At 33.2% G+C, this 27,345-nt stretch overlaps 6 protein-coding genes and 1 long non-coding RNA gene across 7 annotated transcripts; 2 read left to right on the top strand and 5 right to left on the bottom strand.

Annotated features, from left to right (window-relative positions):
- Nucleotides 1–3,994: 3,994 nt before the first annotated feature.
- On the top strand, nucleotides 3,995–5,903 carry LOC123711328. Its single transcript, XR_006753939.1, has 3 exons — nucleotides 3,995–4,135; nucleotides 5,429–5,560; nucleotides 5,647–5,903. It is a non-coding gene; the product is annotated as an uncharacterized LOC123711328 (long non-coding RNA).
- On the bottom strand, nucleotides 4,220–5,278 carry LOC123711302. The gene has a single exon (XM_045663822.1). It carries the CDS (start codon nucleotides 5,148–5,150, stop codon nucleotides 4,380–4,382), a length of 771 nt encoding a protein of 256 aa, XP_045519778.1. The 5' UTR covers nucleotides 5,151–5,278; the 3' UTR covers nucleotides 4,220–4,379.
- A 12-nt stretch (nucleotides 5,904–5,915) lies between the features above and the next one.
- LOC123711311 lies at nucleotides 5,916–7,153 on the bottom strand. Its single transcript, XM_045663831.1, has 2 exons — nucleotides 6,386–7,153; nucleotides 5,916–6,115 (listed from the first exon to the last, which is right to left on the bottom strand). Exons 1-2 carry the CDS (start codon nucleotides 6,951–6,953, stop codon nucleotides 5,946–5,948), a joined length of 738 nt encoding a protein of 245 aa, XP_045519787.1. The 5' UTR covers nucleotides 6,954–7,153; the 3' UTR covers nucleotides 5,916–5,945.
- Nucleotides 7,154–7,592: 439 nt separating this feature from the next.
- Nucleotides 7,593–8,350, top strand: LOC123711320 (probable 28S ribosomal protein S25, mitochondrial). The gene has a single exon (XM_045663842.1). The coding sequence runs from the start codon at nucleotides 7,793–7,795 to the stop codon at nucleotides 8,291–8,293; it is 501 nt and encodes a 166-aa protein (XP_045519798.1). The 5' UTR covers nucleotides 7,593–7,792; the 3' UTR covers nucleotides 8,294–8,350.
- Nucleotides 8,351–8,424: 74 nt separating this feature from the next.
- LOC123711293 (ornithine carbamoyltransferase, mitochondrial-like) lies at nucleotides 8,425–12,349 on the bottom strand. Its single transcript, XM_045663810.1, has 6 exons — nucleotides 12,232–12,349; nucleotides 11,204–11,352; nucleotides 10,650–10,803; nucleotides 9,508–9,633; nucleotides 9,023–9,193; nucleotides 8,425–8,641 (listed from the first exon to the last, which is right to left on the bottom strand). Exons 1-6 carry the CDS (start codon nucleotides 12,301–12,303, stop codon nucleotides 8,465–8,467), a joined length of 849 nt encoding a protein of 282 aa, XP_045519766.1. The 5' UTR covers nucleotides 12,304–12,349; the 3' UTR covers nucleotides 8,425–8,464.
- Nucleotides 12,350–16,076: 3,727 nt separating this feature from the next.
- On the bottom strand, nucleotides 16,077–19,044 carry LOC123713704 (facilitated trehalose transporter Tret1-like). Its single transcript, XM_045667526.1, has 6 exons — nucleotides 18,947–19,044; nucleotides 18,088–18,240; nucleotides 17,419–17,621; nucleotides 16,907–17,093; nucleotides 16,280–16,372; nucleotides 16,077–16,157 (listed from the first exon to the last, which is right to left on the bottom strand). Exons 1-6 carry the CDS (start codon nucleotides 18,990–18,992, stop codon nucleotides 16,138–16,140), a joined length of 702 nt encoding a protein of 233 aa, XP_045523482.1. The 5' UTR covers nucleotides 18,993–19,044; the 3' UTR covers nucleotides 16,077–16,137.
- Nucleotides 19,045–19,131: 87 nt separating this feature from the next.
- LOC123713697 (facilitated trehalose transporter Tret1-like) lies at nucleotides 19,132–27,345 on the bottom strand. Its single transcript, XM_045667514.1, has 7 exons — nucleotides 27,218–27,345; nucleotides 25,822–25,977; nucleotides 24,564–24,766; nucleotides 23,705–23,891; nucleotides 22,833–23,218; nucleotides 21,369–21,480; nucleotides 19,132–21,141 (listed from the first exon to the last, which is right to left on the bottom strand). The coding sequence occupies exons 1-7, from the start codon at nucleotides 27,270–27,272 to the stop codon at nucleotides 20,849–20,851; spliced, it is 1,392 nt and encodes a 463-aa protein (XP_045523470.1). The 5' UTR covers nucleotides 27,273–27,345; the 3' UTR covers nucleotides 19,132–20,848.

Here is a 27,345-nt window from a genome sequence, read left to right as displayed (position 1 = left end):
AGTGAGAGAGAGTAAGTAAGATCAAGAAAAGATATACGTTATTGGTTGATATCTTCATCTTGTGCAGTAAACGCAGATTTTGTATTTATTTATATTATCATTAGCACGTATACAATGTGAATATAGATATACAAATACATGGAGTTATCATATACTGGTACTTGATCATCTTGGCTTCATTGGGGCTTTTACCTTATAATAATTAATATACAAAGAAGTTTCACTTCTGACATGTGTACTTTGTACGCACGCACTTTTTTTCTACTAAATAAAGATATTTTACCTTGCCTTGGGTAACTCGCACCAAGCCAAATTTTTAAAATAAATCTATATACATGTATGTTTATTTAAGTAGTATATATGTTTTTCTTTATTCGTTTTAAGCATTAATGTTGTACTATGTGTGTTATTCTTTAATTTTTTTTTTAATGCATCATTCTTTAAAAAAATAGTTTTATATCTAAGGGTGAGTACACAAAGCGATAGATAATTTACATCGACACTAATATTACAAAGTTTTATATAAATATGTATGCAATTGCATATTGAATAGGTTTGAGTTTTGACCAATTCTAAAGTTTTTGATGAAAATAAAGAAAATACTAGCTTTCGATAAACATACGCAGATAAGTTTCTGTCCACGATCCGACAATGATAAGATTTTGCGATAATCAAATGTCACAATGTCACATTGTCAAATGTCAAAATGCTACTATCTACAGTTGTACTAATGTGTTTTAAAAACAAATGTATCTTTGAAAATAAGTATTGCAATTTTCATTGAATTCAAATCGAAAGAAAGAATTTTTATTTGTAAGTAATTATCGAAAACCAAGATGCACGGTTCCTGGATCATCAGGGTGCTTAAAATAATAGAATATTTACTCCATATTAACCACTCGCGTACAACAACAGAATATACCGAATTAATTAAATGCTAATTGCTATAAAAATAATGTTAAACGACTGTAATGTAAATGTTGAAGAGAGTGTCCCGGTCTGGTAATACTCTCGGGGTGTAATTCCGACAACTTAGGTAATCGCCACGCTTATCAAATTAATATAGTACAGCAAAATGTAATGCCTTGGCACGAACTATTTTTATTTATTACTATAGAAAGTGTTAAAACAACGATTGCAGGTGACATAACTACGACACAAATAAACTTCGTACCGATAATTATAAAGGCAAAAATCGAGGCAAACATACCCCTTGTATGACAATAATCAGACATTATACCCTAAACACGTAATCTCAGTCGCTTAGCTTCACCAAGGTGATTTTACGGCGCCATTACACTCCGTAACATGCTGTCCACTCATTAAGTTTTAAATCATAAAATGTTTACTATCATCAGGTGCCTATGTACTTAGTTTATTATAGCTATGAGCGGTAAAATCCATTGGTAACATACGCGCAAACAGTTGCTTACGGGGCTAAAAAAATGCTAGGTTTTGTATTAAAGTCCCCATCTTTTTTTTTATTTAAGTATTCCCAGACTATGTTGTCGTCGGAGGTAATGAATAACTGAAATAAATACTACCACCTATTTTAATAACTTTTTGTATAACATTCACAGAAAATTACAGAAAGATGCCTCTTAACCTATTGTTGAACATTAATTATTTTAAGTTGGCCTCAGTTACTTTTATTTCCATATCTTGTTCTGTGTTGTCACTGGACTCAGCTTTATTGCTTGCTATAAGGACAGGCAGCACTTTGTTTAACCCTGAACCTTTAAATATACGACAAAAATCCAGACCTGTCAACATCTGGGTGATCAATCCCCTTTATTTTGTTTAATTAAAATGTCGAAACAACATTTGGAATGTATAACTTAGTTATTGCAGCTGTTTCGCTGTTGCGATATCTGTGATTCTATTTTCCTCTTCATCCTTTACAAATGTTCAAAGTACCTACAATTAGGTACTCTTTACAAATAACTTGTCTCTAGTATTTAAGCGTATGCTACTGTATTCACCACATTACAAAATGCACGTTTTTACTATTGAAACAGTTCAAAAATGTTTCCTTAGAAAGCTTTGCAATCGTCTACACTTGTATCGTCTCTTGCAAACGTACGAGGCTCGTTTGGACTATTTCAAGTTAGATATTCTAAAACGCAGACGTGACTTCACTGATCTAGTTTATTTGTATAACATTTTTATCTTCTATTCTCATACTAACCTTCTTACAAAACTTTCCTTTCTTTCCATCCTAGAGTTACTAGAACTAAAACTCTTCTATACGTACCTATCTTACTTATCTTCAACTTTTCTCGTTCTTACAACTTGATTACTAACATTGATATATTTTACAACAGTCTCCCAACTTACCGTAACTATATTCATAATGCTGTTAATGAGGTTAATTGTTTTAGTTGTAGTTATTATTATTACTTTTTAGTTACTATTTTATGGTTGCTTGTTTAATTATTTCCCTTGCTAACTTGCTTATGTTCTAATATAATTAATGTGTATGTGTGTAAAATTTGTGATGTCATATTTTCTGGTATAATTTTATGCGTACACATTGTTTTAGAACTAATAAATAAATAGCTCTACTTGTTCCTGTCATTCGTTTTAACTTATCATTTTATTTATTGATACATACGTGGAACCATACAAAACCTTCAAATTCTTCGCTAATTTAACGGAATAAACAGCTGGATATATTCGGAAGTGGGATGATCAAGTTTAAATAAAGCATTGTTAAGTGCCTATCTGATACCTAATACGCTGTGTTGCTCGTATTTTATTGTGCTTAGCAATAAGCAAAGAATTATTAGTATTTTTATTCTATTTTATATACATTTTTATTTTAATTTATTTTTTATTCCATTTATGTTTACCTTAACTTGTAACAATCTCTGTAGATATAGTATTACGTGTGATGTGGTGAATTTCAACAAATAAGTAAAAACTGTTGAAACTAGTTTTAAACTAATCAAATTTTATAACTAATACAATAATACTTTATTTCTTATTAAACTGAAGTGATTTTTACAGTGCCACAAACCATAGTCTTTAGTTAATACTTTAAAATAAAATATAATATATACTCTGCCTTAAAAATCAAGAATCATAATATTTATCAGTTTTATGAAACGTTTGTGTATGTTTCTGTAAGTTAGATAGAGATAGCCACGTACTTAAATAATTACAAAATTTTAGGATGTTCATGCTAAGTGCACTTAAGATATAGATGTCGCAGTAAAATTGTTAAATCAAAGAGTTAATTGTTCCTAGACAGTTAATTAAATGTCGATATTCAATGAAGTCGCTAGCATTATGATTTAAATAAAGCACGGTCAAAAACGTTTAACTATCTGTCTGACCGAAAGCCAGCGTGTTGATTAACAATGTAAAACAAGCCTCCACCATGATTATTTCATTTGTTATTGATTGTATATCGATTTTTAATTAGCTGTCTAGAGATTCAATTAACTCTCTGATTTAACTACTTTACTGCGACATAGATACAATGTAAGCTAACCACTTAGAATCACGTATTGTAAAGTGTAGGTATTATTTAAACAAGCACAACTGTGTGTGAAAGTTAGTGAAATGTACATAATAGCCAGGTTTAGGACTCTTGTCACCACAGTCCAAACTTCGGCCGGAGTTAAATTGCCAATCAGACGTACAATGCCGACATATCTCTAGGATAGGGACGTATTCTCGTTACTACCTCATTTAGTGGTATAACCTTCGAATCTATAGTTTATATCATCAAACTATTTAAACCTTGCAATAAACCGTTAATGGAAGGCAATTTCGTAGTTTTAAACTTTTAAGTATTCAATACATGCATGCAAATAACGTTTATACTATAATTTACATAAACTACAAAAATAAAGCACTCATATACCCTCCTTTGAAAAGGTATTGTAATTTAATACTACTATTAATACATTTAAAAATAAATTAATTTGACGCTAACATTGAGAATATTATATTATATTAGTGCATGAATAGGTACGTTTGTAAAATACACAGCAATATATCCAATTTCACGCAAGAATAAACTTTGATAGTGGTTTCGAAGTTATGTTCAAATATAGAATTTTTAGTGTCTCGCAGACGCCTCGGGGACTACCTGACTTTGGAAGTTTATTTTTTCGCAATATAAAACGTATATTAAGTTCTTGATTAGTTGTAGATTAAATAACTAAATATTTGTCTTACTTCGTTTATATTTTTAAATAAGAAAATATTGTTCTATGAACAATATATATTTATAAAAAGTGTTCGACAATCACAATGCAATTTAAAACGTAACCTAATGGTGTTAGATTCTTATAATTATTTTTCCAGTTATACATTTATAATTTACCTATATCCAGTTATAAACTTAACAATCAGAACAAGATTATGTTTTATCGTTTTTTTCCAGGGTTGCCAGGACAGTAGCAGGTCTTTGGAAAACTTTCTTTAGGATCTCTTCCAGGACCTCCACCGCTATTATTACCTTGTACAACATTCTTCATTTGCTGCATGAGATCGTTTATTTGATTCGTCAACTGACCTACTGTATTACACATTTGTTCTAACGCCGGCATTGGGTCTGACGATTGACCTAAATCTCCAGGTGGTAACGAGCATCCTGAAGGGCAGGATGGGGGGCTCTCCGGTCTGGGTGGCATCTTATGTGGTAAAATTGCACCTGCTCTCAATGGTACACTATTTTCTTTGCACGACGGACCGCATGAATTACCAGCCTTTTCTCTACCTGGTTGGTTAGAACCCTTGGTATTTTCCTTACATTCTTTACCGCATTGGCCTAACGGACAAGCCGACCCGGCCCCTGTATTTCTCATATTTGCTCCTTTTTGACCTTGTTGTTTATTAATTGGACAGCCAGTGTTGTCACATTTTGGTGCAATATTAGCAGGACACTGCAAGTTTGTGCAACTGTATGGCTCATCCGAGCGGTATTCTTTTGGGAGCGAGCTGTTGCAATCTGGACAAGGACAGTTTACGTGAATGATACCAGCTTTGATGTCCTTAATCTTACCGGGAGTGTAGTTGAGGCAGGCGTAGTGAACCCAACACTGACAAAAGCCCTGGCATTGTAAACCATTCTTTCGGGTTACTGGTCCCAGACATATTTTGCATGGGTTTTTTATTTTCTTACAGGGTTTTGACATGGCGTAGATTAATAGGTTAGCTCGAAAGATAATCCTTATACATGTTTGCTTTTTTCTTTAATTTATTGATATTGTACATTATGCATTATGCATAATGAATTTAAAGTCAGTTTAAAGGGTGTGAAATATATGTCATTTCTGTCTAAGTAGTAAAAATCATAGAGATATTTTTATCATAGAATGACAGAACATGAACAGAGTATATACTGTCCACTGCCGTTTTCAATTAGGTACATTTAATAAACAAGATTAAAATTAAGAGCAAACTTCTCTAAAAGGCCAGAAACACACCCACTAACATGGACATGTACTGCGGTAGCTGCATTGTATGGTTGTTCCCTATTCGTTTGTCCCATCGTATAAAACACAAAGGTGCACCTGCACATTCTCATCTGTTCCCATTATATACGGTAGGTTAATTATAAATCATATCAAGAATTATTCAATTAGAATACATTACAAATCTATTTTGAGAAAATATTCTTTCGTTGTACAGTTACCAGCAATATCTACGTTATCGAGCTGTAGACGTTATCCATATTCCTAAAGCCTGGGGATGAAAGCTGTCGCTGCAAAGCTCAAGTCAGCATAATTGAGAAGTCTTTTTTCATAAAGGATCTTGGATACTTTATATTAAGAAATCAAAGTGTATATTTTTTTATTATTTCGGATCTGACTATTTCAGATTGCTTCATTGCAACCTCAAAATAAGTATAGGATAAAATACCCATTTCTCAAATTCGCGTTTTTATATTAAAACAATTATTAAAGCAGTAAGGTTTTCAGTAATTATTATTACAGTTTATTGTTTTCAATCATTTTAAACATCAACTCTCGGAGCTGGCTTGAAAGTTTTCCGACAGTTTTGCACATTTCATCCAGGCTTACAATCAGCTCTTTTTGGTTTGACGCAGTAGGTAACTTTGAATCGCTTGATGATGCCCGTCGAGGGACACATTTGATATCTGCAAAAATTATAATCAGTGCCAATATCGTAAGATCTTAATTACACACTAATTCCCGAATTGTTATTACGTAGTGACGTATTCTAAAAGAACCCTTTAATTCGATAATTTCAGTAGGGTTTGTAATTGCTTAGGTACATAGCGTATAATTTGAAAAAATAATTGTTTCGAGATTTTTCACAGAAGGCCTTTTAAAAACAATAAATAGAACGTAGAAATGTGTCATGCCCAATGCTAATGAATCTATATAAATACCCAAGCAATACTTACTGATGCCACTGTCAGAAGATGACGATGCTAAAGCGGACGTAGAATGTGTTCTTTTGTTTGTACAACAAGGTCCACAACGCGAGGGTTCAGGCGATATTTTTGGAGAAGTTTGTTTCGAACGAAATGTTTTATTTGGCGGACAAGCCATAAATAATTGGGGGGAGGTGGAACCTGTCGTTGTCCTTGGCGATAAAGATGGATCAGAGGATCTCAGTGACACATCTTCAGATATCATTCCACAAGATGTGTGAGACACGGGCATGGCATCCCTGGTATAAGGAAGTGCATATTGCGGTGGGTAGGGTATAGGCTTTGCAGACGGTCCAGATGCAGATGTGCATGTTTTCTTAGCTGAACAACACTTCTGTGTGTCAGGTGCTTCACAATCGGGACACGGGCAGGTTATTTTAACATGGCCATCTTTAAGATCCTTTATTTTACCTGGACTAAAATCTAAGCACTTATAATGCGCCCATTTCTGACATGCACCCTTGCACTGCATTCCTTTCTTCTTATTGACGGTTTCTAAACATATTTTGCATGGGTTTTTAACCCTCCCACTTTTCATGTTTCTATAGAAAAATTAAAAAACTTTAACGTAGGCATTCTGTCGTAACATGGCTTTGATATGTAAGAATTTTAAATATTTTTTTCAATTTAGTTCAATGTGATTCTTCGTAAAATCATTTTACCATTTTTATCACAATAATACCTTGCATGCTCTTGCCAAAAACTGAAAAAAAATTAAGTCAAAAAAATTATTTTAGCTATGATAAAAATAAAAAGAAGTACTTCCTTCATCTACGATTTATGGTCTAAAAATATGAAATAACCATCTAAATCTTTCCAAATATCTTTGCCTTATCTACATTTTCTGCGTACAGGGACGTCAACGACTAAGTTTATATTGATACAGTTCAACTTGAAAATATCTTGCATTACAATAAAAAGATTGTACCACATAGACTATAATAGATTGTATGTCTATAATTTTATTTAATGTAAAAATTAATCTTGTAGATAATACATGTCAATTATAAAATACTTCAAAGAATACGAAACCTTTAACAACAATAAAAATACCTACACTACATTTAACCTCCTCGATTCGATTTAAGTATAATCATAAACATACTTTTTCTTTAGTATATCTAACTGTATAAAATCAAAATCACGTCACCATTACCATAATAAGTTATCTGTTATCAGTAGTCACGATCATAATCAATGTCGTTTTGAATTTTGATATTGACAACTGGCAATTGGCTTAATAAAGTGCTCAATCCCAAAATAAGATTTTTGTAACCTGTTAACTGTTTGAGTATTATAATAATTTTCTCGATTTAGGTTATGTGAATTGAGCGAAACAGTAACCTATTTATCCAGAGTAACGAAGAATAAATCACAATGCCGTTCATGATAGGAAGAGCACCCCTTCGACGCACTCTAAATTACTTGAACGCTGGAAAACTTGTTCTGAAAGATAAAATTAAGGTCTTCTCTGTAGCTTACAATATTATCGGCCAAAACAATGCAGGAGCTAAAGATTTCGTTTTCTGGTATTTACCACAGATCCAGTATAAAAATCCAGATGTTCAAGTAGCTACATTAAAGAACCTAACACCTACACCATTTATTAAATGTTACTTAGAGGATGGTAAACAAATTTTGGTAGACATTGACAATAAATCAAAAGAAGAGATCCTTGAACATCTTTTACATACTATTGGGAAATCAAAAGATGTTTTGGAAGCTGAAGCTATAACTGCTGAGAAGAAAGATAATCCTGCGAACTTTGGTGCAGGATGTGAAAGAGCTTGCATGTGTGAAATTTATGGACAAGTCCCTTGTTCTGGTGTTGTCCCCTTACCTAAAGTGATGAGAGGAAAATATAAAAATGCAGATTAGTTTGCTTTGTGCAGTTTTTAGTTGATAGTTAGTGTACAAATAAAGTAAGTTTTGTTATTATGTATTTTTCTTAGACAACTAGTTTCTGTCCTTGAAAAATTCAGAAATAATTAGTTATAGATAATACATAAGTTTCCACCAATTATACTAGTTTTAATTAAATTATTTATTTCAAAATGTATGGTCCTTTATAACTGAAGCCATAAGTGCTGCAGCAATGTATTGAAAATTTTCAAAAGCTACAAATGTTCTTGCACGATCATGAAAAAAAAGGTTGTCATCCACCTCTTTGCCCCTTGGACAAGTATGAAGAAATATCCATGAGGGGCAAGCCAGTTTTTCAATATCCTGAAATTAGAAGTAATTTTGATATGTCATGCTTAGTCTTTTGATTATGTATAGGATATGTGTGACAAAACTGATCAAACTGCCTGCATCTCTAAAAAAATAATATTGCTATGGTATGGTTGGTGGACTCATTTGCCACACTTGACTCATAACTGGTCCGTTGTGTGTGAAAAAAATCGGATTAAAATCATATTAAAGCTTTATAACATTTTTAGGACAATGTTTTGTTTAAAACTGTCATATTGAGATACATAATTTCATGTATTAGAGATAGAAAAGTATCCAAAATAAAAAGTATCTAATACTCTAGTCCGACAAGTGCATAAATGGTAAAAGGACTCAAACAAACAGGTATTAAAATAGTTTAAAAGTGTACATTACCTGGTAACACAGCTTAAATTCACTCAACTTTCTGACATTTTCTGGACCTGCTATTACAACATCAGCCTTACCAAGAGCTTTGTTCTTGTCTGTGCATGCTTCAAGGCTGGTATGGGACTGTGCACATAATGTCTCACCAGTCTTGTATAGGAGAGGGCTTACTGGTTGCTTCTATAAGATAAAAATAATTAAGTCATACCATTTTCTCATAAGAAGTCTTTTGTTTTAAATAATGTTAATGTCTGAACCAATACCTATGAAATATTAATTACAATCAAATATAATTCATATACCTATTCAAATTTTGGGGTGGATTAAAATCTATTAGGGAGTGCCATGCATTACTTCTGAGAAAGAGAAATCTGTTTGTGCTATAGATATAAAAATTATTGGACTCCTTATAAATGAGATACATAATTAGTTTACTTCCAATTATTAACAGTAATTTTAAGCTTGTATATATACAAAAGACACAGGGTACTTACAGAACAGCAACATTTAAATTTGATATTAGCTCCAAGGATTGGACAAAGCAACAAATATGAGTTAAGAACTGGATGTGGAGAGCCAAAATATGCTATGTTTAATTTTCTAATTGTCCCAAATTCTTCCTAAAAACAACCATACTTTCTCAAAAAAAGTAAAACTACATATTCATTACAATAAACAAATCATAGTTCATCTACCATATACAATACACATACAAAGGATTTCTTTCACGCAATTCTGGCTTTTTACACGAGAAATATAAAAAAAAACATTTGTAGTTTTAGTTAGCTTGAAGATTTGCGCGTCGATTCTCAACCGGGATTTAAACATGAGTCCCGGCTGTACACCAATATATATTTTCTATGTACGCAACTAACACTTGCTGGTTCAGAAAAGGGAAACATCGTACCAGCATGACTCCGTTACGTATCGCCGACATGTGTCTGCCATTCTGCTGAATTCGTATCCGGACAACTGCCAGGTCTCCGTTGACCCGCCATTGACTTCACTGGTGCATTGTGCCGTTCAGGTACCCTCTACGGTCTACAAGTCAGCAAATTGGGATTGAATGCGGTATTTTTTGCATCCTAACCATATTTGCTTCTCGTCGGGTACTTCAGATGCCGTTGCTGACTCTGTCGCCGAAGTGGTCCTGGAGGTTATAAAACTTTTTGTTCCATTCTCTGCGGTGACGGTCGGTGGCAAGTCCCAGCCTTGCTCAAGGCGGCCTTGCGTGGTAAGCGAGAATGTTTTAAAGAAGCAGCGACTATCGGCGAACGTTAAAAACGGCGATAAATTGTCCCACCTCCCTTCGAGGACTCGAGCCTTCTGGTTTCTTGCCAAAGCTGTCCAAGGGAATTTCTGTCAGTCCTCCATTCCACCACTGCACAGGGTGGATGACTCGTTGGCATACCGCGAAGGATAATGCCGATCTTCTAAGCTGTCTCTTTGCGTCGTACTCCTTTGAATGACCAAGGAAAGGCACCACATTATTGCGGTGTGACACTACGATGCCTGAAGTTATATTCCGGCAACGTGCTATTCGCGAAGCTTTATATTATAGAATCACCTGCTTGTCTATACTAAAAACAATGATCAAAGAAAAAATTCTAACAATTGTAGTACTTTAAAAGCTTACAATAATTGTCATGATAGTAGCCATTGCTTGTATAGTCGAATGTGTTCTAGATGTCATACAAATCACGGGCACCGAAGATTGCTGCGCAAACCTTTGAAGGCATGAATGTGTGGATGTTGCTACGAAAATCGCATCCGCCATAAATGAAAAAACTCTGCAAGTTTATATTTATTGATTAAAATGAACAATTTTGTAACTGATATCAAACCTTAAGTAAGGGAGCGTTCAAGTATTACGTTCCGCAATTATATACTAACAATAACGCGTAATTCAAACCCCGCGCCGCATCGTAACGGTTTACAAGAGGACCCCCCCCCCCCAAATCGTTACGATGTACTTGAACGCTCCCTTAGACCTATGTAGATCCTGTAGGAGATATGATCAAAAGGTAGAGGTACTTCATCATCTTTATTAACTAAGTATTTATTAATTTGGGCGGCAAATACTTTAATGGTTATCTAGTGATAGCCGTCCTTAGGTTAAATTGTCGTGGGTATTTGCTAATAAGTGTTCTACGGGATTTTAATGATCTCTAACTGTATATCTATGATTACCGGCCATTATAATCATGGTTCCAAATCAGTCGATCAACAATATTAACAGCATCAGCGCCAAGTAAAGTTGCTGCTTTGGAGACAGCCATGTTTAACACTGGTGCATTGACTTCTTGTAGTATCATTATCTTTGAATTTTCCAACAAATCCTGTAAGACATTAAGGGTGATATTTAAAAGGCGCTAAATGTAGCTCCCGCATTTTAAAAATATTAAAAACATGCTTATATCTATGAGGTTTGTATCGTAACTCTACAAGCATTTGTTAATGACATTGTGTAAGATTCGTAACCTACTACGAGGCCAACACAATGCAACAATTAGTTAAGTATATTTGTAGAGCAGTTTTGGCCTAGTGACTTCAGCGTGAGACTTTCATCCCTGATGTCGTAGGTTCGATCCCTGGCTGTGCACAAATGGACATTCTTTCTATGTGCGTGTAGGTGATTAGTTTACACAGATACGTAAACTAATCACCTACATGCGTTAGATACGCTACATTCGCTCGAAACGTGAAGGAAAACATTGTGAGGAAACCGGCTTACCAAAGACCCAAAAAGTCGACGGCGTGCGTAAGGCGCAGAAAGGCACCTACTTGCCTATTAGATAAACAAATTATCGAGAAACAGATATAGAAATCTGAAGCCCATACCTAAAAAGGTTGTAGAGCCATTGATTTTTTTATTTATATTTGTATGATAAACCTCAGCTTTGCGCGTAACCACTAGGCGCTGTAAATTAGATAATATTTGATGTAGGCGCTAGTATGTATTGCATAATACTTTATAAAGTACTGTTACATTTTAATTAATATTTTTTCTTTATAGTTATAAATTCTCATCATTATATGTTTCTGCACTGTAGTGTTTTATTGAATCTTTTTGATAAAATTTTGTTGCTCTCCAAAAGACACGTTTCTAATGTATTTTGTACACAGCCGGCATTTGTTCAATACTCTTATCCTCACATTTCTGGTGTCTATGATTATTCCTACCGTTTATTTCATTAAAGAAAAACAAAAAAAAATACCAATCGCTTCCCATGTGTGTCACATAAATTGCACTTTAAACTTAGTGCACTGTTTATTATTTCCATAACCATGTCACCAGTCCAGTTCTTGAAGCATATGAGATGTTTAGGGGATGATCCACTGAATAAAATGGTAAGTATTATGTTAATAATTGCAACAAACATGAGCAAAAAGTAACGAAAGACAAGTGCTTATGCAAAACCGGCATTAAGACTGAGTTTCTTTATATTGTTCTGGGCAAATAAGATAGGAAGAGTTGTTAGAAACGCTAAGATATGTTTTTAAAGTAAATGCGTGAACTTTCCCCTACCGCTAAACACTTGTCAAAACGTGCAAATAGTTTTCACTTTAATGATTGCCCTTTTTTAAATAAGTCCAATGGATTTTTGTATTACTTAGGTATGAGTTTAAATATTGCGGCGATGCAATAATAAATTACAAAAACCGTAACGTAACACCTAGACGTATGAGAAAGGTACGCAACGTGTCTATTCATGCCTTTAAATATCCAATGTCTTCTCTTTTTTACGCTGTAATGTACGACAAATTACGAGTCTATAACAACAATACTTTTGCACGTAAGAAATAGATAATATTTACATGCAACAACTTTGGATACTCCTTATATTATGTGTAATAAGATGTTTGCATAATTTTATTGTCAAAAAATTCATTTTTTTTTTCACATTAAATATTAAAGAAATTAATGTTAATGTATTACAAATTCCAAGAATTGTTTCCCGGTTATCTCTTAACGTCATTTCAAATATGTCACAAAGACAATTAACATTTTTTAAACGCCACAGACTTCTTGCGACCAACAGTCGATTTTTTTGTATTCCTATAAACTGAAACGTATTGGATTCGCAAGACCAAACGAACCAACGATAATTGTGTTTTTGGTTTGTAGGTAAATTTTGAAATTTTCTTAACAGCTTTAACTTCACTTGATAAACTCGCTGAATTGAGAGACGTGTTGCTGAAGATGAGCTCCTATTAAATATTTGAACATATGTTTATACTCAATTGAACAATACTTAAGAGCATCATTTTCTATCTTGATGGCGTCATCCTAACTAAATAAAAACTGAATATTTTCAAATGGCTTATTATTTACATATGTATAAAATTACATATAAATACATAAATTTGAAAAATGCATCTGTTTATTTAAAGAAACAACACAACAAAAGAGAATAATACAATTCTTGAACATAATAAGGAAACTTTTAACCATAATAAATACTAGTGATATAGAATTCTTATTTATTGTAAAATGAAGATCCTGGTGGGGTATATAAATCTTTTGTAGTTTTATATCTATACTATGGTTTAGGTGTGTAATTCATTATCTTATATTTTAATACAATTATCATTGGAACAGTCTAAGGAAAGAGACTGGTGAAATACACGAAATCAACGCGGGCTGGTATAAAATAATATACGACATTTAGGGAATAATGTTTTATTGTTTTTGTTATACTATCTACATAGCTAATTATTTAACTGAATATTGTTTGTGTAGGCACTGAAATCTTCAACGAAACAAACTCGTTGAGCTCGACAAATTATAAACCCGACATCTTCGAAGTCGTTAGTAGGGGATTGTCTTGTTTCTTCGTCAATTTTGTAATAATTTCTTCATAATCACACTGCCTAAACCAAAAGTTTAAATTAAAATATTGAATTTTATTTCTTCTAATTATTATTTGGACACGTTCAATACAACAAAATTGAACAAAGGGTAATTTTCTTTCGAATCGCTCATAATTCTGTCATAGTCAAACGGTCATATTTAGGTACAGGTTAGGTACGTTTTTCAGACAAATTGAATGACCGAAATCAGACTACCGTTAATAATATCTTAGTATTTTCATTGACACAACTCGATGCTCGATGCAAATAATACTTCTTAAGTAAAAGAAATATCTTTAAAATAATCTTTATCTTTAGAATAATCTTTTATTCTTTTCTTCCTAGCACTCCCTGAATCTCCAAGAATGACTTTTGCTTCGTTTCGGGCACACAAAATAATACAAATGTCATGTATATCAGACAGATGATCGCAAACGACCAGAAGACGGTAGCGGACCCCAGTATTTCTATTAACAGTGGAAAATATTTGACGTTCAAAAAGCCAACAATCATTGTTACTGTTATGCAGACAGAAATTCCAAAGGATCTCGTTAAGTTATCAAATAGTTCGGCTACTAATACTATACATAAGCTACCAATACCTGCAAAGAACGAGAATAAGAAATTAGTGAGTGTTTGGATTCCCATAAAAGCAGCAGACTTTGAATGATATAAATATATCTGACCGTCTTTGTGTGTGATTATTAATTTTTAAGTTCGCATACATATGTCGCAGCCAACTAGCTTAATTAGCCGTTCAATTAACAGCCTAGCTGTTTAACTAAACGTCGCAGTTTAACTAACGGCCTGAAATATATTCAGTCGTAGCGTTTGTTACAACTTTTAATAAACTGGCTGGCTGATGCTTGGGCCATTCATGTGATTGACATGACAAAAAACATATTTCTTTTAAAATTTAATTGCTTTAGTCAAATTCACATCATTATTATCACTACTCTCTTCCATTATATTTGTTGTGTTTCATGAAACTTTGGAAATCACCATCAAAGTTGTGGTTTGCCGACGCCATATTAATAGTTTGAAAAGTTTTGTTTCGAGTTTGAGAGTGACAGAAAGTGGAATTAAATTTAAATGAACAGTCAACAGGCTAGGCAATTATCAAACTTTATCGATCCAAGTCATTTGCCTAGCTGTTTAATCTGGCTGAACATCTCTTAGGCCGTTAGTTAAACGGCTAGACTCTTAATTAAACGGCTGATTAAGCTAGTTGGCTGCGACACATACATAGTAAATAAAGTACGAGTCTAGTTACGGTATACCAACTAGGTTAATTTAAAATTGGGACATGCTCAGCCTGATGTTTTAAACAAAATAATTAATCTTTAAAGAGTTATATCTGATTCATTCATTCATTTCAAAGACAAGCAGCGTTTTGTGCCCTAGGCATATTCTTTAAATTCCAACCCAAAACCGGGATTAGAGAAGTAAATACGTTGTTTAAGTGATAATGGCCAGTCACTCGACACTTAATCGTGCGATCGAACCCCGCCCTTGCACTGTTGGAATAATACATGTAAGTGCAAACCTACATACATAAGTAAAATTATCCAGGAAACAGTGTACTGAGGCCCAAGGGCGAGACAGGTGTCTTAACTTGTTTTTGATTAAGTTATGTAGTTGATTAAGTAACATACCAGCGTTGTAACAAAGAACCACTATAACTAATGATACAAGAGGTAGGTAGTTCATGAAACCATTTATTTGGACTCCAGAATCTTTCATGTAGAAGAACAAGCCTAGACCGAGCTGTAATAAACATTGAAAATGTTATGTTGTTATGTAAAAATATCTGCACTACACAATATGCTACCTACAGATGGAATTCACGATACATTTAATTAAAAGATATTATTAATATAAGACAGAAAGAGTGGACTTAAAGCTAGTAGATTTCTATGATAAGAAGTGATAAACCACGCTTAAGTTAAAAGACAGCTACGACTACAACAAAAACATTGGCCGACCTTTAAACCTAGGATATAGTAGGTAAGAGCAATTCGAAATCTGGGAGGAAGGAATTCCTTGATTGTCTCCAATAACTTCAATGGGCCAATAACGATTAGTTTACATTTTTCAGTTCCATTAATAAAACGTACACTTTTCTTACCATTCCAATCGCCAATCCACCTAGCGTTATCGCCAATATAGGCTTTCTCCCAGCTCTGTCACTCAAAATGGCCGTCACGAAGCACGCTATTACCTGCATCACTCCAAAGATAACAGAAACCAGTTCAGAAGACACACTAGTATTAGTTACCTCTAGGATAGTCTGTAAATATAAAGTAATGGAACTATATCCAACTAATTGTATTCCGATACTAAGAAAAACTGCAATGCCCATAGATTTTAAGAATGCTATATCCTTTATAGTGTTACTAGTTATTTTAGTACCAGAAACGCAAGACATCTCCTTTATTTCTTCTTGGGCTAAGAGTTCGGAGTCTCGCAGGTATGTTAGGGTTTTTAAGGCTTCGTTAATGCGACCTAGAAAAAGATTTTTTTATTTACATCGTAACATTATGCTAGTAGGAAATATTTACTGATATGATTTTTGATGATGATATAACATGCCAGCTGAGCAGTATTGGCCTAGTGGCTTCAGCGTGCGACTCTCATCCCTGAGGTCGTAGGTTCGATCCCCGGCTGTGTACCAATGGATTTTCTTTCTATGTGCGCATTTAACATTAGCTCGAACGGTGAAGGAAAACATCGTGAGGAAACCGGCTTGCCTTAGACCCAAAAAGTCGACAGTGTGTAAGAGATACAGAACTCTGAGGCCCAGACCTAAAAGGTTGTAGCGCCATTGATTTATTTTTATTTTTTAATGATATGCCTCCTTTGTCTAGGCTATGTTTATGTTAACTCTATATATTCACACTATAGTTATATTGATTCGATTCGAACGGAACAGGGGTTCTGTTTTGATTTAGCGGTATTCAGAACGGAAGTCACAAGGTGAATAGAAATAAAGAAGAAAAAATATTTTTTACATACAAACCAGAAAATAATCACACTGACCTTTCTTAACCATACAATAAGGACTATCTGGTACAAAAAACATAGGTACGACCATTACAGCAATCGTGGTGACATAAACTATGTTTACCATTAAGTACGACGCATATGGACCCAAGGATAACATTATAAGCATGCCAACTGCATTTAGCAGTTGTGCTATTGTGCCCAACGCACCACGGATTTGTTTCTGAAAAAATGACAGTTTCGATTTTAAACGTAATACAAAATTTTCTGCAAGGCAAAAGACTGCACGTACGGTTCCTACGTGTTTTAACAAAGAGAGCTAACACATATAGGACGTTCGTATCGGCTATATTGGTCAGCCTTCTATGTCTTCTGATACGAACCAATCGGTTTCAAACAAACGGGCACAAGTCTTATCTCATGTTAATTGATATCGCGGAGTCTCAATATCAGAGGGTTAAGATCTCACCATTGACGATATGTAATGTGTACTCAAAATCAGATGCAAACAACTTATTGGACTTGACAAACACATAAATTCAACTAACACTAGCAATCTCCGCGCTGTAAGCTGGTATGATTGACAATATACCAATTTCGCAGGTCCCCGTAACGCCTCTAACAAGATACAACATCCACACTTCTGTAGCAAATATGAACAGTAGATTGACGGTGGCTCGAAATATACTTAGGTATAACATGACTTTCTTCCTGCCATAAAGACTTACTAACCAATAGAATACTGGAAAGACTGAAAAAAATAAATGACGTGACGTAGAGTGGTGCTAATATAGCAAAAGTTATAACGCCAAAAAACAAAGAGGATCAAAGTAAACAGTCTTGCTTTTATATAAATAAATTATTGTTCAGGTTATAAGAACATTTTTTTACTTTAATGGCTATTTTTACTGGTGTTGTTCCAGTGGCTTTGGCGAGCGACTCTCATCTGTGAGGTCGTAAGTTCGAAATCCAACTACACTTTCTATCTAAATATTCGCTCGTACTGTAAAGGAAGAACAGTACTAAGAGGTGTGTCAGGCGAGAAAGGCTGATAACCTAAACCTAAAAACGCAAATGATCACAAAACAGACACAGAAATCTGAGGCCCATACCTGTAGCGCCACTTTGTTTAAATAAATAAACAGATTATTTTTCGGTTCTATTTGTCAATTTCTACATACTTATCCAATCTCTATATTATATAGCATTGTACTAACACACTATCGAACTTAAGAAACCAACAGACACGATCCATGAAGCTTGATCCTCATTAACTCGGTCAGAGAGCTGTGTGTCCTCATGCATCAATTTTACAAGCATCGGTGACGTCCAAGATAAGGTCATTCCCATGCCAATAGAAGTTAAGTTAACTGAATATAAAATTAATAAGTGTAATTAAAATAAAACAATACAATATGGACTATCTGGTACGAAAAACATAGGCCATTACAGCAATCGTGGTGACATAAACTATGTTTACCATTAAGTAAATACTAAGTGTAATTAATTAATTAAATTAACGGATTACATTTTATTTAAAACACAAACACAATATTCTTAACCATGTAATAACAATAAATAAAAACGAATGAATAGAAAACGAAAACTAATGTAAAAAGTCTAGTTCCTGTGTAAATGGCAGCAATTCCTCCCGGCATTGAGATACATATTAAATAATGCAAACGTTTATTAATTAATTACTTTATAGATCATATTACATATAGGATAACATATTACAAACGTTTAACAAATAATTGATTGTATTTATTCGTTCGTCTTCTGTTCGTTTAGCTTAAGATTATTTGTATAAAACAAGTGAACTACACTGTTTTGATGGATTTCGTCATTTCACCTTAAAAAAAGCGAAGTGTCATCAGCAAACAGTACTATCATATAGCTCCTTTACAAGGTAGGTCATTTATATAGACGAGGAATAAGTATGGAGCCTTGCATTTCACGCATAGTAACAGATGATACCCGTGATATCGTTCCATTTACGTATTGAATTCTATTCTAAAGACAGTGATTGAAGTAGGTATAGGTATATCAATAAGACTCAAAAAAAAATTTAAATACCTGATATTACAATTATGTATTGTCGAATATTCGCTGAACCACCCATTTCCACATTACTTTTATTTAAATTAATAGCAAAATAAATTATCTTTATGCTAACATATTAGCCATTTATTTAAATAAAAATCCAACACATGCTGCGCTAGAATTTATTATATTTTAACACTAGCTGTTTTTCACGATGTTGTGTGCAATCAGTCAATTCAGTATCAGCAAATTGTTTGTGTGCTTATTCATTTAAATTGTACAGTGTGGTAATATAGACGAGACGGTGGAGAACGACTATATATATATAGTTTAAATGACCATAGCAATTTTTCATAGATTGATATATATTTTTGTATAATCTCGTAATAATCTCATCAAACGTTGTTTTTTTTTTACATCAATAACACTTTCTTAACCTTAGCGTAATACTGTCAGGTGATATTTAGTTAATGACTTCCAAAATCCATTATGTTTTTTGTTAGATAAAGTATACAACGCTTCTCTAAATCTTTGGCCTCTCTCTCTCAACCTAAGCATTTTTCTGCTTATCATCCGCACTAATTACTTTAAGCTCGTCACTCGTCACTACACCGCGAAAGAGTTGGTCTTTCTTTTTTTCCCCGATGGGTCCATGTTATCCTGTTCGTCCATCTGTCATTGTGTCTGTTCATGCGAGCGCTGTAGCCCGCCCGCGTAAGTAGTACGTACAGTAAGTACTCTGCGTTCCATATATTGCTGTATCTCACAGGTAAATGATAATATAGTCACAAAACGTGCAATTACACTAATATAGGGTTTAAGTTTCTAATTATAGACAGACATAAATCAAAATTTTATTAGTATATTAGAATTCGTGAAAATTAAAACGTAATAATAGCGTCATAAAAAAATATCGACACGAATACCTTCGGTAGCCATTTTAACGTTATTCTTGCGAGTAGTCACAGACTTTATTAATAAATATTGTTCGATATAGTACAAAAAATTGTTACCAATAACGCCTTAAGGGTATAATTTTAATTTTAAATATGGTAATAGAAATAATACAAATATAACATAAATTATTATAATGTCTATTTAAAATAATGTTTATGATAAATATGTAATGTGTATTTTTATTCCATTCCATACATTATCTATCCATTCGATGCATATCCATTAAGTCGTCCCTTGTACTAATTAAAGGACAGGTTTGGATATTATATAATTAATATATTTTAACGACGTATGTCGACACTTAGTCTAAATATGACCAATGTGTCATAAATGTATGGGAATTTACATAAATGAGTCATATTTACCGCTAGGGTAGTATTCAGAAACCTACGACTGTCAAAATCTAATAAAATTTGTATTACAAAAGTCACGTTTAGCGATGTCTGTCTTCTAACTTTTACCCTAAGAAAGTAGGAACAAATAAAAAAGAATAGTGAAAATAAAAACCCAATGCATTTCAATATGTCTTCGGCACGTTGAGTTGTGTAAATAATTTCGCGTTTACATTAACTAATTTTTATTTGATTTAATTTAATATTTATCTTAGGCAGAAGGATCAACGGCTATATAAAAACTCACCATATAACAACAAATCAACAATAAATAAATAATATAATTCATTTCTCGCTTCTTAAAGTGGCTTTGAGATAATGCCGTAAGTATCCGTCTGTTTTTCTAGGTTTTTTTTAATATTTAAATTATCTGTTAAGGTACATCTATAGGTTAGGGATCCGTTGAATTGTTATCTCATATATTTACTTATCTAGTACAGCTTGCTAATACATACACTACATAATATATTACACAGATACTCATGGCATGTATTACAAATAAATTTAAACATACATTTCACAGTCCAGTGGCTGGCAAGCTGTTGATCAGCTTAATATATTTATTATAGTTATAATAATACTAATATTAGAGTGAGCTTACACCCTTTTCAGTTTTCCCTAACGAATCCTGAATTTCACTAAATGTCTTATCCTTAGTTTCGGGTAAAAATATGGCAATTAAAATGGCAACAATGACACACATTCCGCTAAAAAACCAATATGTCGACGCAGGGCCTAAAGCTGTAGTCATATCGAGTAAGTATTTAGCAGTTGCGAATATTGTTAATTGGCAAACCACTAGCCCTAATGTTGTACCGAAGGCTCTTGATGGTCCTTCGAATAATTCAGCCCCAATTGGCCAGATCAATGAGCCAATTCCTAAAAGAAATGTTTTGTGTTTAATGTTGTACGACAATACTTATATTAACGATAGTAACAGTATATATATATATTTATTCCGTATAAATATACAGCTTCGCCGCTTTGAATCCTACAAATGTCTGTGATATAAATGGATCAACTAATACTTGCGTCAATACAAAATTCTTTGCGATTCTTTGCGACTTGAAATGTAATATAATATACAAACAGGAAAATATACTCACCAGCTGAATAGCAGTAAACTACAAATATTAATGAAATTATTGGCAGATAATTCATAAATCCAGTAACGTTAAATTCCGGGGCACATAGTTGAAAGAATACTCCCAAGCCGATCTGGAACATACGAAATACGAATGTGTATAAAATAACAAATTTAAATACAAATATACAGTTGAATGCATTTATATTTATTGTTATATTGAATTAGTTAGAAGTGTGGCAATCTGTAGGACGAGTGGCTTTGGCTTGCTTTCGAATCACGGCGTTGCACTAATAAATTTTCTTTCTATGTGCGCAATTAACACTTCCTTACGGTGAAAGTAATTATCGTGCAATTGACAAATTTCAAAACATATGTTTAAATATTTATTTATAAAATAAAAATTGTGTCTTCCGCCTTATTCTACGATTGTAGAAAAAACGAAAATAACAATAGAAACAACTAAAATATTGACTATAGCTAACGTCAGGGTGTCGGTTTTTTGTAACGTTGTGCGCGCGCGTCATAAAATGTTCTCTTATCATTTTTTATAATAAAATATCCTCCTCATTCATAAACTACATGTATCGAATTGCACTGTTTTGATTAAAGTAGTCTTCTGTCATTCAAAAACTTCGCTATAAACTTGTTGAATTTTTATGATTAAATGTCCACTTAAACTAAGCAAATTATAAATTTTTGTCTTCCCGTCAAAATTTAATTTGCAATCCAATTTTGCCTACTTACGTCAGTTCGAAGACTTATACATAAAGATCAATCTAATTACACTTTTTTAACTACAGTCTTTTGTTTCTTTCTATCAAATTGTGTTTACGCTGTGATGAAAAGAAAACATTTTATTAATTAGGGAGTAAAAATAAATACATTGTTTATTTTACTAGGCCCGGATTATTTTTGAAGTAAAACTTCTTTATCGGCGTTGTAAAAAAATACCGTTACATTTTTCCGTTACGCGTCACAATATTTCGTTAGCGTCACATTTTTCCGTTACGCGTCATATTTTTCTTGTCCCTACCACGGTTGATTCGAAGAGATTCGAAAGCATTCATAACAAAAATATATAATGACGATTACAATTATAGTAATATTTCTATTACAATTAAGGTAAAATGAAATAAGTGTATTATTTGTATTCATGTCTATGATAATAAAAGCCTTTTGTTAAACTATATCTTATTTAACTTTATTTAACCAATTTCCGTTAAGTTGCATATAGTAGAATATTTTTCGTAAAATAAGTTCATAAAGAAGTTTCACTTCTTACGCGTGTACACTAGTACACGCACACATTTTTTAACTGCTTGTATATGTTTTATTTTGACGGCATAAAATCTAATAGAATGGAAAATGTTTAAGGAGGCCTTCTCCCGCATCTTAGCTTATTTTTGTATATTATATGAAAATAAAATGTGGACAATTAAAGGATTATTATAATTATATATGTTGTTAAGAATAAAATATTTACCATCCCAATAAACACGCCAGTCAGTGAAACTATCAAGATGCATTTTCTCTCGAATATCGCCGTCAACAGAGTGACTGATAAACTACCCACCATCTGTATTATACCAATAATGACTGACGCAACTTCTGGAGCAACATTTGTCCTCGTTGAAATTAATATTGTTTGCAAATAAAACGAAACAGCATTGAAACCAACTATCTGCGAACCCCCAAACAAAAGAAAACACAGCAGGAGAGATTTCAAGAATGTTTTGTTTTTTAATAACTCGACTTTACTGATTTTTATTGATTTCTCGGCAGATTTTTCGTAGTCGTCCAATTCTAGTTTCGCTTGTGTCCTCGAACCGCGTATTTTTGTTAGTGTTTTTAATGCTTCGTCTGTTTTTCCTGGAATTAGAGTTGTATAAGTGTTTATACAGTATATAATTATTTGTACTTGGTAAATTGTCAAATATTGCTAAACTCCATGAGCGACTTCAGTTATGGCCTATGTTAGAATCTCGTACGTTTTTGACGGGAGTCACATCTAAGTCACATGGCATTGAGCGTGATCTAAAGGCGGTTACAAACTAGTGTATTTTTCGCTTACACGCGTGCTACTACACGCGCTTCAAAAAACCGGACTCGCGTAAACTAGCATATTTCTTTGTGTTCCCTCGAACCGGTAGTGGCCTTGTTTCAGTATAAACATGGATTCTGATGAAGTAACTTTGCTATTTGCTTATACGACCTTAGAAGCGTGTCAACGCTCGTACGAGTTGAGCATGTGCCAAAAGGCGCGCCTTTACGTGCCTACATGCGCTCCCAAAGACAAGCTTATACGCGCGTAAAAAAAAGCTAGTCTTATCCGCCCTAATAGCGTAATTTACTTACCCTTAGAAAATTGAAAAAATGGACTTTCAGGTAAAAAGAACACTGGTATAGTAGTAATAGCTACCGTAGCAACTAATATATAACTGTATATTCTGTAGGTTACAAACGGACCCACAGACAGAGTAATTACAACCCCCAGGGAAGAAAATAACTGAAGTAATGTTCCTAGAGAACCACGTTGTGTTATCTGAAACATATATTTTATATACTTATTAGACTCTCATACTTGCAGCGCGTTCAAAACTGAAATTTCTGTCTGCATGCGACAAAACATTGTGAGGATACTGGCACCTCAACGAAAATCGACGTCTAGATAGAGGGCTGCTATAGCTACCACAAAATTATCAATAATACGTACTCTGAAACGTGTATTAGGAGTTGAATAATAATATAGTTATTGTATACTTTATGAACTATGTATTGTACCATTAAAGCTGTGGGAATTTCTCAAGCAAGCATCATTAATTGGTATAGACATTGAAGATGTTTCATAATATAATTCTGCTATTTTGTGGTTGGTAAAAATAAATTCTCCTTTCTATATTCAATTATCGTCTCCAGTCCATATTAAGTTTTGGGCTTTGTTATATAAAGTCTTTTATTTAAATCCACCTTTTTAGGTCTGGGCCTCAGTTTTATGTTTTTGTATCTAATAAGCAAAGGTGATCGGATCGGGCTCCTATACCTGACACACGCAGTCAACTTTTTTGGGTCTAAGACAATGACAATGGTCTCACAATGTTCGAGCGAAGAGTTCACTGTGGAGCCAGGGTTCGAACATAAGACCTCAGGGGTGAGTCGCATGCCGAAGCCACTGGGCCAACACTACTCTAAAAAAGTCATTATAATAATTACTTACACTAGCAATTTCAGCAGCATAAACTGGAACGACACAAAACAAGAAACAGTCGTTTAACAGCATGATCGCTCGTGCGAATATTACCATCCATACTTCTGTCACAAATATTAGGAAGATCGCCATAGATAGCTTGGGTACCGCACATGCAAGTACACAGTATTTCCTGCCTATTTTGTCTAATAGAAAACTGCCTATAACATTTGCTGAAATACAAAAAATAACGTTTATTTTATAAAGACAGCGAGGCTGGTGCTTATAATAGGACAGCCTGTGGTACACCAGCCTTCCATCACGGTTAGTAAACGTTGGTTGTATAATTTTGCATATATCATTTGCATATGCTAATTTACAAAGCTATAGGTTCAGTTGAAAACAATTATTCTATTTAATGAGATTACTAACGTTTTATGAGGATTAGAAGATTATAAGGAGAATTGTTAGTAATTGTATTCTAACCAGATTGTTTGAATTACTTATCAGTGGAATCTCTAAAACTCGAATGTCGAGGGAAATGCAAAAAAATCGACTTAACGAATTTTCGATTTAACAAGAACTTCGAAATTCTTATGATTTAACTGCTGAAATTTCAGCTGAATTCAAATTAAGTTTTGTAGTATATATTTTTTACATAATAATGAACTAAACTGAGTACTAAACATAACACACACACACAACTATCTTCTTTTGATTGAAATTATTTGCATATTTTTTGTAAACATAACATTTATAAACATTTTGTTCGAATTACAAAGCCTAAATAATTCGAGATTCGTATTTAAAGGTTCAGTAGAAGGTAATGGCAATTTTTTTCGATATACTGAGGATTTCGACTTTACGAGTCGACATAATAAGGTATACACTTATAGGATCGCTTTTTAATCAAAACGTCTTCACAAGATTCTTATTGGTGTTTGAGTCATATGTTACAATAAAATATTTAAAGCTATAATAGTTTCAATTGCTTTATTTTTGATTCAAAATGTATAAGCAAAAACATAAATAAACTTAATTTAAATTGTACCTGTTCTATTGACCTACAGAAGCTAGTACGCGCAGATTTGTATGGTAATAATAATTCAACATAAATATAGTTCCAAACAATTTTAATAAATTTATTTTACAACAAACGTTTCATAATATTGAATTAGTATTAAATAAAATCAAATCAAATTCCATAAAATTCTTCCAGAGTTCAAATAATAAGTCGTCTTCGAGTATTGAGATACATTTTTATTTATATAGATAGAAGTATACTTACAAAAGGTACTAATAAGATATCCCAAGGATACTATCCAAGATCCTTCATTGAATGTGATAGGACGACTGAGTTGAGTCTGTGAGGGATCAGCTAATTTCACAAGCATTGGTGACGACCAACTCAAACTCATGCCTGTTGTTAGCACACTTAGGTTAACTATAAAATACATTTTATTAAGTATAATTTTGTAAGAACCTTTATTCAATACATAAAATATATTTAACACATTCTCGAGTGGAGGCTCTCTCAAAGAGACGCAAGAAATACTCCAATCTTTGGGGCAGAAAGTAAAGATCAGGGCTGTGAAACGCATGATAGAGGAAGATAAGAGAGTGACCTATCAGCAGATACGAGCAAGCCTAGGCATTGGTATGAGTCAAGTTCAAAAAATACTACACGAACATTTAGGCATCAGGAAGCTTTGTACGAGATGTATCCCCCACACTTTAATCGACGACCAGAATCACCTTCACATGGACTGGTGAATATTTGACTATGGCAGGTGTCGAGATAACGAGTCATCCGCCATACAGTGACTACTTTGACAAATTAACATTTCATAGGTATAATGAATAAATACGCAATCATAAATCGACAAATAAGAAAAAATAATTTGTACAGAGAAGGAATTTCTCGTATAAACAAGATTAACTACTAAAAAAAGTAAACTTCGGAAGATTAGAGTATTTACTTTGAAGATAGCATAATTCTGTATGACATTAGTTGACATTATGTTATACGATAAAATTATCGCATTTGTGATTAGATTTCTCCTTCTTATCACTGATTTTATGACAGTGTCATCAACCAATTAAACTACCCTAAAGGCTAGAGGGTTGATTGTTCATAGCATTTTAATATAGGATTTATTAATTTATTTATATTTTTTCATAGGATTTAATTTAATTTGACAACCTAAATGAATAAGTATTCCTATCTAACAATATGATAATATAACGTTTTGCCGCATTTTCCTTGCAAATTTGTATACTATACGAATTCTATTTGAACGATCCAAGATAATATTTCTAATTAATATGTAACATAATTTATTTACGTTCCATTATTGAAATTTACTTATTTCTTTTCTTTTTTTATAGTTGGTCTTGTAACCTGTGTGTGACAATCTAAGCCATTATGATAAGAAATAGCTTATCTCTGATTACTATGTCATAAATTTGAGAAATCTATCTTTTAAAATTATCTATTCCAATTCTATTTAAGGTCCTTCAAGAAAAGAGCAATGCACTTTCAAGCCTTATGGCAATGTGGCAAAAAAAAACCATGGGAGGCGTTATCACCTAACATCAAGTGAGCCTCCTGCCCGTTTGCCTCCTATTACATAAAAAAAAATAAACAAACACTAAGTTCTAAAAAATATATATACAATATTTACCTATTATGACTGATGAATACTGCCGAATAATTTCTGGTGATAATTGTAACTTCATTATACAAACTTAACATATATAAAAATTGCAGTAACTGCACAATAGTCTTTACGACTCGTCTTGCAAATCTGTA

The sequence above is a fragment of the Pieris brassicae genome, chromosome 1 (genome assembly GCF_905147105.1).
Source record: "Pieris brassicae chromosome 1, ilPieBrab1.1, whole genome shotgun sequence".
Taxonomy (NCBI): Eukaryota; Metazoa; Arthropoda; class Insecta; order Lepidoptera; family Pieridae; genus Pieris; species Pieris brassicae.
Note: the sequence above shows the minus strand (reverse complement) of the source record. Positions and strands in the feature narration are given on the sequence as shown.